This window comes from Balaenoptera musculus, chromosome 5, assembly GCF_009873245.2.
Source record: "Balaenoptera musculus isolate JJ_BM4_2016_0621 chromosome 5, mBalMus1.pri.v3, whole genome shotgun sequence".
In the NCBI taxonomy this organism is placed as follows: domain Eukaryota; kingdom Metazoa; phylum Chordata; class Mammalia; order Artiodactyla; family Balaenopteridae; genus Balaenoptera; species Balaenoptera musculus.
In genome coordinates this window covers 137,418,485-137,433,438 of record NC_045789.1, presented here as the reverse complement: position 1 = coordinate 137,433,438, position 14,954 = coordinate 137,418,485, and the positions used below count along the sequence as shown (strand labels likewise).

At 55.2% G+C, this 14,954-nt stretch overlaps 1 protein-coding gene across 2 annotated transcripts in view; it reads right to left on the bottom strand.

Moving 5' to 3' along the window:
- Window positions 1-5,595: 5,595 nt before the first annotated feature.
- The window catches only part of HTRA3 (HtrA serine peptidase 3), a 32,991-nt gene continuing 23,632 nt past the window's right edge, over window positions 5,596-14,954 (bottom strand). The window contains exons 7-9 of one of the 2 annotated variants that reach the window (XM_036853960.1): window positions 10,428-10,476; window positions 8,744-8,839; window positions 5,596-7,088 (exon numbers count right to left, since the gene is read on the bottom strand). In XM_036853960.1, the coding sequence (XP_036709855.1) occupies window positions 6,923-7,088; window positions 8,744-8,839; window positions 10,428-10,476 (311 nt within the window). In that variant the 3' untranslated portion in view covers window positions 5,596-6,922. Of the gene's footprint in view, window positions 7,089-8,707; window positions 8,840-10,427; window positions 10,477-14,954 lie in introns of both variants that reach the window. The other variant, XM_036853961.1, reaches the window with a different exon arrangement.

Here is a 14,954-nt window from a genome sequence, read left to right as displayed (position 1 = left end):
AAAATGATTCTGAAAAAATAAAAACGTTTCAAGCATGTCAACTCTTCATTTACCCACTGTGCCGTTTTTAGAAAACATTTACTTGAAGAAACATTTCAACCAAAACGAAAAAGACATTGATAGAAGAAGACGACATTGAATTCAAGAAACGTGGGTATAACCTGACACGTGGAATGAAAAGAAATGTGCACAAGGACACGGCACGCCGACAGAGGTGCGATGGGGAGTGGGGTGATCGCGTGCGTGTGTGCTGTGTGTGCGTGCACATGTCTGTGTGTATATTCACGTGTGTGCCCTGTGCACACTCACGTGTGCTGTGTGTGCACACGTGTCTGCATATGTATATTTACATGTGGCCGTGTGCATAGTCACGTGTGCAGTGTGAGCGTGTGTGCTGTCACATTTTGTTCCATTTACCTGGGTTTGGAGGGGCCGGGGTTGTGAGTCTGGGAGGGTCTGCAGAGGTGGGTAAGGGCCAGACTCTGGCCTTGCCTCTGGACCTGAGAAGACAGAGGGCAGCCGTTTGTGGGACAGCGTGTGGCTTGTGACCACCGTGTGTAGAGATGACGGATGTCAGAGAGGACTTGGGCAGCCGGAGGGAGGAGGGCCCCTCTCAGTGGGTGAGGGGTGAGGTGAGAGGTTCACCACGTCTGAGGAGCCCTGGAGGGGTGGCCCCAGAGTGGGGGGGCCTCCTTTGAAGTGAGGGGAGGGAACAGGATGGAGGCCAAATTGAGGAGGACGGTCCATTTCCCCGGGGAGGCTCTCCTGGCCGGAGATGTCCCCAGAGTCTGGAGCGGGTCCCGGGTGGAGCTTGGTGACTCCGGGTGGGTAAAGGGACAGCACGTGGTCTGCTCCATCAGAGTGGACACCTGTGGGTGTAGGGAGGCTTGTTCCCGGGGCTCAGAGAAATCCGTGGCAATGAGGAAATTGGGGCCATTCTCCGCCCTCCCCCATCGCCCTTCCCCTCCCCTCCCTGAGTCTCCACGCCCCTGGGTATCTGGCCTTCCTTGATATGGAACTTGGGGGTCTGGCTTGCAGTGACGCGGCAGGCATGGGCCCCAGAATGTTAGAGCTAAGAGGACCTCGGTTTCACGAGCCCCACCTGAGTGGAGTGTTTTCCCTGAGCACCTGCTCTGCTGCAGGCACCGGGCTGGCTCTGGGGGCGTGGCTGGGACTTCAGAGAAATTCACAAACTCCTGGAGCCGGCCTTCTGGGAAAGGAAGCGGTCAGTATACAACTGAACAGTGGGACAGACCGGATGTGGGAAGCAGGGACTTCCCTGGGGACCTGGTGCAGCCAGGCTTCCTGGGGAGAGAGGATGGATGGGCTTTAGAGAGGGTTCAGGCTCCTGCTGTCACGAATCACCATAAATGCAGTGACTTAAAACAGTGCAACTTACTCTCACAGTTCTCAGGGTCAGTGTCACTGCTGAATTCCAGGTGTGGGCAGCGCTGGTTCCTCTGGGGGCTGCAGGGGAGAACCCATTTCCCCATCTTTTCCAGCTTCCAGGGGCTCCCACAGTCTTCAGCCCCTTCATGTCACCCCAACCTCGCATCCATTGTCTGACCCCCCTGCCTCGCTCTATAAGGACGCTGTGGTCACTTGCCCCCCTGCCGGAGAATCCAGGGTGACCTCCCATCTCAGGATCCTGCACCTGATGACAGCTGCAAGGTCCCTCTGGCCACGTGAGGTGACATGAAAGGTTCCGGGGGGTATGACGTGGACACCCGTGGGACCATTTTTCAGCCTACCATGGAGGGGATGGTCAGTAGAAAGAAGCAGGCACAGGGCAGCCTGGGAGAGCGTCCAGGGAGAGGGAGCGGCTCGCACAAAGGCGGGACGGGGGAAAGTGAGCGGAGGGAGATGAGAGCAGAGCCAGATCCCGAAAGACCTGATAAACATGCAGCAAGAGCGGGGCAGCCATGGGGGCTGCGGGGAGGCGGGGAGGCGGGGAGGTGGGGAGGCGAGTGTCCACGCCTGCGGTGGAGGGCAGGGGGTGATGGGAGGCGGGACCCGCCCTATGGAGACACAGAGCTGGGCAGTGTTGGCAGGTGGGCCCCAGCCTGGTCTCCCCCAGGCACGGCTCAAGGCTGGGGTATCAGTGCCAGGTCCTCTGCTGTTTCCCTCGCATGTTTCTGACCCATTCCAGAAGTTGCATCTTTGGTCTCTGTGTTCTGGATCCACTAATCCCGGAGGGGGCCGGGGAGGAACTCTGGGAGGAAGATGCCATGACCTGCAGGTCTGTCGCTCACAGCGATCCTACCCCGGAACGCTGGCTCTGGGAGCTCCTGGCCCGGTCCCACGTGCTCGGGCAGAAGGATGTTTGTCCAGCTGCAGCTGTGACCACAGCTGTCTGCTCCGGCCCAGCCCTGTCCCCTGCAGGCCAGCCCCCAGCTCATGTGTGACCCCAGGTCCTTCTCCTCTCTGGGCCTCAGTCTCAGCCTCTGTGCAATGGGTTGTTTGGTAAGCTGTGATGCCCCTTTCAGTCCCATCCTTCTGGAACTCCAGGTGTTTAGGGCGGGACCCCGAGGCTGGAAGCGGGGGTCCCCCTCCCCACGGGGCTCTGACCTTCTCAGCACCTTGTTTACAGCTCCTGGGACGCGGAGTAGGGGGTGGGCTGTGAGCTCAGCCACCAGGGGCTGCGTCAGGAGCCTGGGGGTTGCACACGGCTTGGGCGGCAGCTGGCGGGCTCTGAGAAAGTTGTTCTTCTCCAGGAGCAGCCGGAGTAGCCGCGGGGAGGCCAGCTCTGCCCAGCGGGGGGCGGTCAGGGCTGAGTGGCTGGCGGAGGACAGAGGCCTTGACTGCCGCAGAGCCCACCACTGCAGGGCCGGCTGGGGCGGGCGAGCGGGCGGCCCCCAGCATCCGGCGAGGGGTCCCTCCGCCCGGGAGGTGGCCTCCACAGGCCTCCCGGGTGCAGAAGCGTAGAGTCAAGGGCCCCGACAGAGGTCAGCCAGGGAGGCGCCGAGCCGAGGCCACGGCCCAGGCCCAGCTGACCCCTGAGCTGAGAGCCCCACCTCCTACCTCCCGTTTCACACGTGGGCAGCCTGAGGTCACGGAGGGTAGGGGAGCCGTGTCACCCCGGGGGCTGGTGGCAGGGAGCAAGCGGAGGTGAAGTGACACCTTGGGCACTTTGGGGCCAGACTGTGAGTCAGGAACGCCCTGTGCGACACTTTTTTTTTGGCGGTGCCATGCCGCTCGCAGGGTCTTAGTTCCCGGGGCAGGGATCGAACCAGGCCACCTAAGTGAAAGCGCCGAGTCCTAACCGCTGGACTGCCAGGGAAGTGCCCTATGTGACATTTAATTCAGCACTTACTGCAGCAAAGCCGCTTTAGGGACAGATGGGTCTCACCCCGCCCTCTCTGGGCAGCGGGGCTGCGTCCCACGTCTGCCCACTTCCTCCCTCCCCTCCAAACCCGAGGGTCTCTGGGTGGCGGTGGAGAAGGGGGGATGCTGATGGATTGGTCACCGTTGCTGCCCGCAGAGGCCACGCTCAGGGAGCCCGGTCCACCGCAGCTCCACGCCTCAGGGGAAGACGGTTCCATAAAATGCCCAGTGGGAGCCGGCGACCCGCCTGGGGCACGGCAAGCACGTGACCCGACTGGACCTGCTGGGCAAGTGCTGGGCACGCCCGACGTCTGTCTCTCAAGGTCTCGGGCAGGAGGGGCTGTCGGTGTCCCCCACGTTGCCCCACCTCTGAGGTCAGAGCAGTTCTGGGCTCACTGTCAGCCTTACCTCCAGGGCCTGCGTCCCTCTGCCTTTGGCCTGGGGGCTCCCTTCGGGCATAGCGGACACTAGCTCCGCCCCCTGGAATGAGGGAGGGTGGGGTCTGTGGACGACCACCCCGCTTTCCATTTTGCACAGCTCTTTGGAGGGTCCCAGCCGGGTCCGCCCCGTTGCCTGAGCCCACCAGCTCACCACCGCAGGCCTCAGTCGGCTTCTCTCCCTTCCCCACCCCCGCTGCTCTGCTAAGGACCGGATTGTGTCCCCCACATTCATATGCTGAAGCCCTACCCGCAGCGTGATGGTAGGGAGAGTTGGGGCCTGGGGGCGAGCAGGGCTCGGTGAGGGTGGGGACTTCACGGTGGGATTGCCGGCCCTACGGGCAGCCCCCCGCGCCACGTGTGCACACAGGAGCAGCGACCTCGGCAGCTGGGAACCGAGTGGATCCCCTTGATCTTGGACCCCGGTTCCCTCTCAGATGCCTGGCCCTGGTCAAGCCTGAGGCTCTACTCTCAGTGCCCTGCTTCCAGCTCACCCTCTGCCCAAGTCCAGGCCCACACGCCAGCGGCCGTGTCCTGGACTGCTGCTTCCACAGCCCCGGGCTCCTTACTCTCGGGGGGACCAAGTGGCCGCTGGGCATGCGCTCGGGGCGGCTGACGATGGAGAGCAAGGACCACGCTGTGCGGGCCGTTGTGAGTGTGCAAAGCAGGGGGCCTGCCCGGTGGGAGTGAAAGCAGAGACCTCAGAGGGCGGACAGACTTCGGACGTTCGGGCTGTTCTAGGTTGAGGGGTGGGGTGGCACAGGGCCTGCTCTGTGGGGACGGTGTGGCCCACTCTGGATGGGAGGGGAGGGATGGGGGCTGGCTGGGAGGGGGGCCGCCCCGCGGAGTGGGCTGAACCAGGCTCGGGGGCTGTGCTCTGATGTTTTCGGAGGATGCTGGCACCGCTCTAACTGTGGGAGTCCAGCGCAGGGGGGACGGGAGGGGGCGGGCGGGCCGGCAGGCAGGCAGTGGGGACCACGGCCTGGTAGGGGTTGGGAGGTGCCTCGCAGGGCTGCCTCTATGCCTGGCCCCCTCCTTCCCCAGCAGGGCCTGGGTACACCCCAGGGGTGGGGACTGAGAAGGGTCCTCAGTTCACATGATCATCTGAGCCCTGGGATTGCAAAACTGGGATGGTGAACCAGATCCCAGAGCTGTCATTAGAAAGCCGCCTGTGACAGTTTCTGGTTCTTTTCTGCGTGTGGGTGCTGAGTGCTTTTTGGTCTGATTTCCCTTCCCCCATCCGGCCAGCTGGCCACACTCAGCATCTCCAGCGCCCACGTGCCTGTCTCCACGTATCTCCTGTGAGCCCTTCTAGGTACTGAGCAGGATTCCGGCTGCCGCCATGGCCGTCTGAGACCATCTCCTGAAATTCGCCCCGTGGCGGGTCATTTAAGTCTGGACCTATTGAACCTCAGGCTCTCGGAGCTCGGAAAAACTTGAAGTCTGCAGTCTGAGGTCACTCCCCCGCCCCACCCCCGAGGCAGAAGGTGGCCGCGGTCACACAGAGGCCGGCTGGCGACAGACCCTGCCGCTCTGTGAGGTTTGGAACCAAGGGGCCTCGATCCTTTCAGGCCGGTGGTCCAGAACACAGGGCTGGGCCCCTCCCTCTCAGCCCTGATGGGCGCCCCTCACCCTCACAACCCCACTTGTGACCCTGGGAGCTGGCCCTGGGCAAGTTCACAGCTCCCGCCATCCCTGGGCAGCCCCCGCGGTGTCCCTGGGCAGCGAGCTTTGTCCCTCCTGTTCTGCCTCATTCCCTGTTGCTGGGTGGTCTGCAGTGAGGATGACACAGCACAGATGCAGGGAAGCCTTTATCACACGGCCTGGCCGGGCACACGCTGCACACTCAGCGGGCTCACCGCTGCCAGCCGGGCGCCTCTCCAAGGGCTCTGCCCGACTGCCAGGAGGTCGGTGGTCTCAGGACCCTCCTGCCTGGGGGGGAGAGGCCACGGCACGGGGAGGGGAGGGGTCTTGCCGGGGACCGGGGGGCTGGGAGTAAGTGGGGAGCCAGGGCTGAGTGGTGGGGTGGCTGGGGCTTGGGGATGCCTGGGTGCTCCAGGCGGTTGGCCCCGGGTCTCCGTGCCCACCGATGTGTCAGCTCTGGGTCAGGAGAAGCTGCACAGCGGCGGGTGGGCTGCCCCAGACGCCCCTGCTGGCACAGGACCGTGCGCTTGTAAACTTTAATTCCCATACAGTAGAGAAACGTACAGTACAAGCAACACGGGGGACCGACCGCACAGTGAAGCTCACGGGGCCGCCTGGAAACAGGCTCCCTGCGGAGAGGGGAGCACCTCGCCTGCTCCGGGGCGATGCCGTGAGGCCCGCTCCGCACAGAACAGCCCGGGGAGCTGCAGCCGGCTCAGTCCTCCCCTCCTCTCTCCCTGCAGGTCCCAGCGTCCTCTGCTCTCTGCCCTCCACCCCAGGGTCCGCTCCCGGAGGACGGGCGGCCTTCCCGGGGGTCAGACACGCTCTGCTCCCTGCCAGCCTCTCTTGCGCCTGGGAAGGCGGACCTCATCGCCAAGCCCCGGGGCTTGGCTGGACAGCCAGGGGACATCCCGCGGCGCCAGCTCCGGGCCAGACCCGTCACACCTGACTCCTCAAGGGGAGCAGATTGGCCGGGCAGACAGCCCTGGTCATTCAACGTGGTGGGCACGGTGCTATTGGGTGTGGGAGGCCAGGGAGGCGCACCTGGGAGAGGAGGAGGCTGGGGGCTGAGACCTGAACAGGTGAAGGTCAGTGAGGGGAGGGGAGGAGCAGCGGGCATTTCAGAGAGGTATCCTATCGACAGGTGCAAAGGCAGGAAGGCGGGAGAGAGGATGGGACTTCCTCCGGGGAAATGGAAGAGTTTTCTAGATCTGGGAACTTGGAAGGGCCCTCAGGAGCATTTGGTGGGCGGTGGGGGGGGGGACATCGGGCTGCCCCCAGGGGCACCGTGATGCTGGAGCCAATCCTCCCAGAAGGCTGAGATGCGGACCCCTGGCCAAGCCCAGCCTGTGGCTCTGGCCCTGGACGGCCGCGAGGAGGCCTCTGGCTCTGCTGAGGACCGACCTCGGTCCTTTGTCCCGACCCCACGGGAGGCAGCGGCTCTGGGCGGAACCCGTCTGCTGGCCCCTGTCCCGGCTGCAGGCTCCGGTCGGCGATGGAGGGAGGTGGCCCCACCCTCACAGGACCACCTCGGGCACAATGCTGAAGAGCAGGTCGTCGTTCCCCCGCCGCACCTGCAGCAGCAGGGGGGACTCGGTCAGGACGGCCTCCTGCAGCTCGCTTGAGTCGGCCAGAGGGCGCCCGTTGACCTTGACGATGATGTCGCCATCTTGGATGCCCCCTCTGCCAACGGGAGAGACACAGGGTCACAGCACCGCCCCGAGAGGCCCGGGCCCGGGTCTGGGCACAGTGGGCTTTAACAGCAGCACGTTAAGAAAATTCATTTCAACAGGGAAGAACGGGGCCCTGACCGCAAGGCTCTCACACCAGACGGAAAGCACTGTCCTACAACGGACTAGCGCTTTGTCGGTCTACTTCTCTACATCAGAAGGGCTGGGGTCACGTGCTGGCTGCAGCCTCCCTAGCTGGGCTGCCTTGGGCCAGGTGCTCGGCCCCTTCGAGCCTCAGTTTCCACACCTACAGCCCTATGTGGGAACACGCCTTGCAAATTACGAGGTCCAGGGGGTTGATTCTAACGTAGGACTTCCCCATCAGAGACAGAGCGAGCTGGGCTGGCCCCCCCATTTCTGCACCTGACTCGCCGTGACCTTCCCCTCCACCCAGAGGGCGGGCAGGGTGGCACCGTGGTTAGATGCATGGGTGATAGCGCCCAGATCCACACGTGTGGGCTGTGTGACCTCGGAGGGGTGACTTTGCCCAGCCTTAGTCTTCCCATCTGAGCAATGGGGCGAGAGCAGCAGCCCGCGTGCCCCAGGCTGCAGTGAGGAGTAACTGAGACGATGCGTGTGGAGCGCACAGCTCACGTGCAGCCTTGGTCAGTGGCGGCCGCCGTCACCACCGAGCTCCCCTGTCTGGCTCTCGGGGTGCCCTGCGTGTGGCCGCTCTCAGTGACTGCTGTCTGCTGAATCAGTGGGGCGCAGCAACTCGGAAGAAAGAGCTTGAGTTGGGGTGGCTATCCTTTGGCTTCATGGATCGGTATTTCGACAATTTTTACTGCAGGTCGGCTGCGGGCTGAGCACGTGTGCCGTGTTCACGGCGGAAGGACACAGGGGGTCCGCGTCTTCCAGCCCAGCACACAAAACAGAAAGGAGGGGTCCTGCTGGGTTGAAGGGGCCACAGGGGCTGGGGGGCCCACCTGCCCAGCTCCACTCCGCACTCTGCCCTCACCCCTTACAGCAGCCCAAGACCTCAGCGTGGACTATCTCCAGCTCCCGGCGTTACAGTTAAAAGCAGGATCTGGTGCAGCCCACCCACTGCACAGATGGAGCCCTGAGGCAGAGGAGGGGCAGGCGCTGGCTCAGAGCTGGTCTAGGGCACAGGATCAGCCGTGCAAGCGCGTCAGACCCCGCCCACCACACTGCCCGCCTCAGCTCCCAGGGCTGCAACATTCAACCTTTCTCTAGTAGTTGACGGTTTCCAAGAAAACGAGGCTTTATCTCATTTGATCTTGACAGTGTCTCACGGGACAGGAAGAGTGGGCTGAATCATGCCCATTTTGTAGATGAGAACACTGGCCCAGAAAGACCCAGGCTGGTCCACTGGGCTGGTGAGAGCCAGGCTGATGCAGAGTTCTCAGCTCGGGGTGACCTCTGCTACTCTGTCTCCCCAGACCCAAGGAAAGGACATTCTGGGCCAAGGAAGGGCACGGCCTTCACCTCTCCAGCCTGCCTCTGGCTTAGAGGACTGGCCAGAATCCCACCTGCCACTCCACATTGCGTCATGCTGCCAGGAAGCTAAAGGTCATGCAAATCAGTGAAGCCCAGCCCAGGCCCTGTACCCACCTGCCCAGTCGCCCTGCTTCCTCTGGTGGAGCCTACCTCTGAGAAGGTGAATTTGGGACAACCTCTTGCACGTAAATTCCACTGCTGACCGCCGGGAAGTCTGGGTTGCTGGCCTTTAGTTCCTCCACCAAACTGAAAAGGCAGTTCCACTGTTAAGGCACTTCTTCTGAGCCTCTAAACTGACTCTTCCTTCTCTCCACCACCCAGGCCACACCAGGCATCTCCTCTGGGCTCCCACATTGCCCTGTCCTGCCACTGACCACTCTGGGTTGTCACTGATTCTTGTCTGTGTCCCCTACTCAACATGGGCTCCTCAAGAGAAACCTTGGTGAAGGTGGATGGTTAGAAGTGTAAAGAGGGGAGGGTGACGGACAGATAGATGGGAGGATGGGGGGAGGAAGGATGAAGGAGGGAGGAAAGGTAGAGGAGGATGAACAGACAATGGGTGAATAATGCTGTGGAGAGACAGAAGACTGGATGGATAGTGCAATGGATGAATGGATGGATGACAGGGAGAGAGAAAGAACACCTTTAGAAGATAAATTGGCATATTGGTCTTGATTCCAAATTGCTTTCAGATTTATTCCCTAGGTGAACAGTTGCTGAAACAGGAGGAAGGTCATTTTAGGGACTGAGTGGGTGGGAAGGTCAGTCAGGTGAGCTTATCTCTTCCCAGAGCTCCCCAATGCAGTGACCTCTTCCTTCTTCAAACCTTGGACTTGACGTTGCATTTTCTTCCCTTCAGCTTCCTTTCCTTCCTCCCTCTCCCTCCTCTTCCCCACCCCCTTCTCTATTTCACTCACTTAGTATTTCCAGGCACCCACTCTGCTGTAGACCGGGTTCTGGGAGGGGTGGGGAGCAGACAGATGAGCAGGACCCAGTCCCTGCTCCCAAGGAGCTCATGGTCAAGGTTGAGGATGGGCAATTCTGACACCATGGGACCAATGCGATGCTGGCGAGGGAAGCACAGCTTTGCAAGTGAAGAGGAGGCACCTCCTCCCACTCGAGTAGCCTGGGGAGGTAGAATAGTGTCCCTCCCACCCCCAAAATTCATGTCCACCTAGGGCCTCAGAACGTAACCTTGTTTGGAAATAGGGTCTTTGCAGATGTGGTTGGTTAAGAATCTCTAGATGAGATCAGCCTGGCTTAGGGTGGGCCCTTAATCCAATGGCTGGTGTTTTTATAAGAGAAATAAGAGGGAGATTGGACACAGACACACAGGAAGAAGACGCCATGCAATGAGAAAGGCAGAGCTTGCAGTGATGCAACTACAATCCAAGAAACACCTGGAACCACCAGAAGCTGGGAGGTACAAGGAAGGATCCTCCCCTGGAGCGTCTGGGGGGAGTGCAGCCCTGCTGACACCTTGATTTTGGGCTGTGGGCTTCCAGAACTGTGAGAGAATGAATTTCTATTGTTTTAAGCCACCGAGTTTGTGGTAATTTGTTATGGAAATCACAGGAAACTAATCTGGGAGGCTTCCTGGAGGAGGGGCACCTGAATGGAGTCCTACAGAAGCCAAAGGAACCTATCAGGCAAAGGGGGAAAGGCATTCCAGGCAGAGGGACCGGCCTGAGCAAAGGCTCAGAAGCCTGAGTGTGTCTGGTCTGCTGGAGCACCTGCAGGTGGCCGGGCATGTCGGGGCCAGGGTCTGGGAGGAAGCTTGAGGTGAGGGATGAGAACGGAGGGGTGGCAGGGGGCAGCGTCCTTCAGCGCTCACCTTGGTGTGATGGTCCGCATCCGTATGCCAATGAAGCGCTTCTTCCAGTCTAGAAACCGAACATGTCGGGACTTGGTTAGAGCCACCATGAAAGTCTCTGTCCCCACTGAGGAGCCAGGCAGGGGCAGAATTCCCCCACCCCCTACACCAGTAGTAGAAAGCAGCAGGAGCCACCCTGCTTGGACCAGCCCAGCCCCCTTGTGATCAGGCACCTAGAGTTACCTCTCTCCACTTGGCTGCTCTTGAGGAGCTGGGAGACGTCCTGGCTCTAATCTTGTGGCTTCGTGCCCACCCTCACCCTCTCAGGCACCATCCAACCACCTCAGCTCTGACATCTGCTCTCCTGCTAAGCCCCACATCCAAACCCCAGTGGACAGTGGGGTTCTTCTCTCCAGCCTCCATCCCACAGGTTCCCCAAACTCACCTTACTCTGGTCTGAACTCGTCACCTTCCCCTGCCTTCTCCATAAATAATATATTAATTGATAATACCCAGTGAGCTCTAACCATGTGGCAGGCTCTCTGGTTGGAGCACTATACACATAATAGGCTAAGATGGTACCTCTTTGCCCCCAGCTGCTCCAGCCTGTGACTTAGACCCAGAAATAGCATTTACATATTTTAAACCATACCAAACAAGTTTCAGTACATTTTTAAAATGTCATATCATAAAAATACGCTCTCTGGCCACAATGGAATTAAACTAGAAATCACTAATAGAAAGGTATCTACAAGATTCCCAATAACTTAGAAACCTAATATATATTTCTAAATAACTCATCTTTAAAGATAAATCAAAAGGGAAATTAGAAAGTATTTTAAACTGAATAAAAATGAAAATACAATGTACCAAACTTTGTGGGATGTAGGTAAAGTGGTACTTTGAGGGAAATTAATAGTACTAAAGTCCCAATATTAGAAAAAGAGAAAGATATCAATTCAAAAACGTCAGCTCTCTCCTTAAAAACTAGAAAAAGAAGATCAAATGAAATCTAATACAGGCAGAAGAAAAGAAATAATAAAGAGTAGAAATCAAAGAAATAGAAAACAGAAGTAGTGGAGAAAATAAATGAAAACCAAAAGTTGATTCCTTGAGATCAATAAAATTGACAGGAAACTGATTAGGAAAACAAGAGAAAAGACACAATCATCAATATCAGGAGTGGGAGAGGTGACATCACTACAGATTCTACACGTATTAAGAGGATAATAAGAGACTAATATGAACAACTCAATGTCAATAAATTTGACAACTTAGGTAAACTGGACAAATTTCTTGAAATTTCCAAACTACCAAAGTTCACTCAAGAAGAAATAGATAACCTCAATAGCCCTATATCTATTAAAGAAATTGAGATTGTAGTTAAAAATCTTTCCACAAAGAAACTTCAGACCCAGACGGCCTCACAGGAGAATTCTAACTAATGTTTAAGGAAGATATCATATCAATTCTACACAAGTGGCTCTAGAAAATGGAAAATGGTACTTCTGTGACATTGTGACTTATAATAAGAAATATATATTTTGGTCTTTGCCCAGAGTTCCTAACACATAGCTCCTGAAACTTCTGTAAGTTCCTAAAGTGATTAGAGCCACAGGGGGCATCTTTTGCTCTCAGTTCCTGAAATAGTTCCAGAACAATAAAGGTGAAATGGGTTTCTGTTATTCATAACAAGTCCCTTTCAATCACACTTGACTTTATGTTAATGAGGTGACTTTTGCAAAGCTCCTAAGGATGGGGGCTGGTTGCCAGAGGAAACAACCACGTAATTAGAGGATTGGAAATTTCAGCCCCAGCCTTCCCTACCCTGACTCTGGGGAGGGGAGAGGGGCTACAGGTTGAATCAATTGCCAATGGCCAATGATTTATTCAATCATGCCTATGTCATGGAGCCTCCAGAAAACCCCAAAAAGACGGGTTCGCAGAGCTGCTGGGTTGGTGATATGTGGAGATGCAAGGAGAACAGTGCACCCAGAGAGCATGGACTCCACACCCCTCCCCCATACCTTGCCCTATTCATCTCTTTCATCAGGCTGTTCCTCAGACATATCCTTTCATAATAAATTGGTAACCTAGTGAGTAAACAGTTTTCCTGCTCTAGCAAATGATCCAACCCAAGAAGGGGGTCATGGGCAATTCTGATTTATAGTCACAGGTGTGCAATTGGCATCTGAAAGCAGGGTAGGGGGGCAGTCTTGTAGGACTGAGCCCTTAACTTGTGGGGTCTGATGCTATCTCCAGGTAGACGGTGTCAGACTTGAGTTAAATTGTAAGGCACCCAGCTTGGCGTGGGGAAACCCCTCACACTGCTGACCAGATGTGTCAGAAGTGAAATAGTGTCGCAGTAGAAAATTGAGAGCAGAAGAGACTGACAGAGGGAGTTTTTTTCCTAAACAACTTCTCAACTCATTATCCCAATACCAAAACCAGAAAACTAGACCAATATCCCTCATGAAGATATATGAGAAAAAAATCTTTAAATGTTTTCAGCAAATCAAATCCAACAATATATAAAAAGGATAATACGTCATGACTAAGTGAGGTTTATTCCAGGAATGCAAGGACGGTTTAATATTTAAAAACCAACCAATGAAATTTACCATATTAACAGACTAAAAAGGAAAACTAGTGTCTCAAAAGATGCAGAAAAAGCATCTGACAAAATCTCACATCTACTCCTAGTAACAACTACAAATAAAAGGGATCTTTTTCAACCTGATAATGAACATCTATGAAAAACCTTTAGTTAATATCATACTTAATGGTGAAAAACTGAAGATTTCTCCCTAACACCATTAATGAGGCAAGGATGTCCACTCTCACTACTTTTATTCAATATTTTTATAGAAGGGTCTAGCCAGGCAATAAAAAAAAGCATTCAGATTGGAAAGAAGTAAAACTGTCTTTATTCACAGACTGCATAATCACCTATTTAGAAAACCTGGTGGAATCTACCAAAAAGAACTAATCAGTGAGTTATCAAAGTTGCAGGATCTCTTATGATCAACATACAAAAATCAATTTTATTTGCATATTCTAGTAACAAACAATCAGACATTGAAATATAGAAGGATAATTTTGAATAGCATCAAAATTACAAAATACTCAGGAATAAATCTGATGAAAGATGTGTAAAACCTGTGCTCCGAAAACTAGAAAACTCTGCTGAGAGAAATCAAAGAAGACCTAAATAGTGAGGCGGTATCTCTGTTCAGGGGCCAGAAGATTTAATATAGGTAAAATGAAAATTTTCCCCCAATTAATCTATAGATTCAGCACATCCCAATCAAAATACCAGCAGGGTTTGTTTGGGGGGTAGAAATTGACTAGCTGATTCTAAAATTTGTATGGAAATGCAGAGGATTTAGAAGAACCAGAGCAACTTTGAAAAGGAAGACCTGTTGGAGGACTGACTTCAAGACTCATCGTAAAGCTACAGTCAAGAGGACAGTAATGTTGGTATAAAGAGGGACAAAAAGACAAGTGGAACGGAATATACTCATTTTGTTTTTGACAAAGGCGCAAAGGTGATTCAGTTAAGAAGGGCAGCCTTTTCAACAAGTGATGCTGGAACAACTGAATATCCAAAGCAAGAAAAGAAAAAATAACTTGATCCATATTTGGCACTATTTTAAAAAATTCATTCAAAGCACATAATAATCCTAAGTCTAAAACCTCACAAAGTAAAACTTTTGGAAGAAAATGTAAGAGAAAATCTTCCTGGACCTTTGGTTAGCAAAGATCTCTTTGATATAACACTAGATTCACAATCCATTTACAAAAATTGGTAAATTAGACTTCATCAAAATTTACAAAACTTCTGCTCTTAAGAGAATGAAAAGACAAGCCACCAGGAGAAGATATTTGCAATTCATTTATCTGACAAAGGGATCCTACCCAGAATGCATAAAGAATTCTCAAAACTTAACAACACGAACAAGTCTAATTTTAAAAATGGGCAAATTATGTAAACAGACATTTCACCAAGGAAGACTGATGGATGTTCCAGATGGTGGAACCCTGTGGGAGATGAGGTCAGAGCACGTGGGAGCCCTGACCCCATCGATCTGGTGGGCTTTGGGTTTGGGGTTTTACTCCCAGTGAGGTGGAGCCTGGGGAGGTTTTGCACAGAGACACGCCACGGTCTGCCTTAAATTTTGAAAGAAGCTCCTCTGGCAGTGGGAAGAGTCTGGGGTCGGGGTGGGGGGCAAGGGCAGGGACAGAGGAGCAGAGAGGAGATGAGTGTCCCTGGTGGCTGGCTTGGGGTGTGGAGCTGGAGATGGCAAGAGGGCAGTAGGGGACGGACAGATCCCCAAGGTAGGGTCAACGGGGCTGCCTGATGGATTGGATGCAGGTGGGAAAATCTGGAAGGATGGAGCTGCCGTAACTGAGAAGGGGAATGGTGATGGGGACACACAGATTGTGGGGGTGTGGGGGTGACAAGCAGTTGTACATCTGAGTCTAGGGTTTGGGGAGAGGGTCAGGCTGGAGGTGTAAATTTGGGGGAGTCACTCTCTAGATGGCACT